Source organism: Vollenhovia emeryi, unplaced genomic scaffold (genome assembly GCF_000949405.1).
Source record: "Vollenhovia emeryi isolate VEMERY1.0 unplaced genomic scaffold, V.emery_V1.0 DF951875.1, whole genome shotgun sequence".
In the NCBI taxonomy this organism is placed as follows: domain Eukaryota; kingdom Metazoa; phylum Arthropoda; class Insecta; order Hymenoptera; family Formicidae; genus Vollenhovia; species Vollenhovia emeryi.
In genome coordinates, this window is record NW_011954491.1 from 1 (window position 1) to 1048 (window position 1048).

The 1048-nt window shown below is 36.2% G+C and overlaps 1 protein-coding gene across 1 annotated transcript; it reads right to left on the reverse strand.

The window, feature by feature from the left end:
* Positions 1-93: 93 nt before the first annotated feature.
* On the reverse strand, positions 94-1042 carry LOC105556410. The gene is made up of 3 exons (XM_012003527.1): positions 1035-1042; positions 844-960; positions 94-760 (listed from the first exon to the last, which is right to left on the reverse strand). The coding sequence occupies exon 3, from the start codon at positions 727-729 to the stop codon at positions 130-132; it is 600 nt and encodes a 199-aa protein (XP_011858917.1). The 5' UTR covers positions 730-760; positions 844-960; positions 1035-1042; the 3' UTR covers positions 94-129.
* Positions 1043-1048: the final 6 nt, after the last annotated feature.

Consider the following 1048-nt stretch of genomic DNA (forward strand, 5'->3'; position numbering starts at 1 on the left):
TCCCCCTTTACCATAGTAGCAGTTTTTAATTTATCCCAATCTTATATGTATGGGTAGGAAGCAGAAGAAAAATATTAGTCAAACAATAAATTTTTATTTTCAATTATAAATTTATCGTTCTCATCTCGTTTAAAAGTTATTTTCAATTATAAATTTATCGTCCTCATCTCGTTTAAAAGCCTCAGCAATAATTTCATCTACGACATATGCTATTAGTTCACAATCTATGGTCGAAGATTTGTCATACCAGTTGTGCAGCATTCTAACTGCATCATCTTTTTCGACACCGATCAAATTGCCACGTAAGCAGCTCACAAGTTGATCGAAGCTTTGATCTATTTCGCTTAACATGTCACACAGTTTGCGATATACGTGCTCGACACAATGTTCGAGTTGGAATAAAAATAATACGGTTGATACTTTCATATACATGCAAGTATTGTTAAATGTTAGCTTTACAATTTTTCCGCCGTACATTGTGACGAGTTCTAAGACTAAATCGTTAATATGCATCGAGGATGATGGCGATGACGCATCTGCTGTTTTCAAGAGCTGCTCAATTTCTACGCGTTTCTTGTTCAATTCCGTCCACATTGAATAATCTAACACCATCCGATTTCCGCGATTGTCGCCGAGAATGATGTCCACATAGGATGCACCAGATACCACGCAGATTCCAACATCCAAGTATTTGTATTCAGTGGATGTCAGGGCGAATCTCCTGCTCATGATACGAGGCGTGTAGCAAGGTTTATCGGAACTGAAAGAATACATAAAGTAAAAATAATTACAATCAAATGATGAACAGTATGAACGAATATACGATAATTTCATGGTACTTACGCATCATGTTGTTTCTTGCACGAAACAGTTTTATCTCGAGAAACGGATGGTGTATAACTTTGAGGAATGGATGGCGTATAACTACTTTGAGGAACATACGGCGTGTAACGACGATTGCTAAAACAGTTTGAAAAAAATACAATTAAATGTGGAAAAATGTATGCAATATATGATAGCTCATTGGTACTTACACGTTACACTGTTT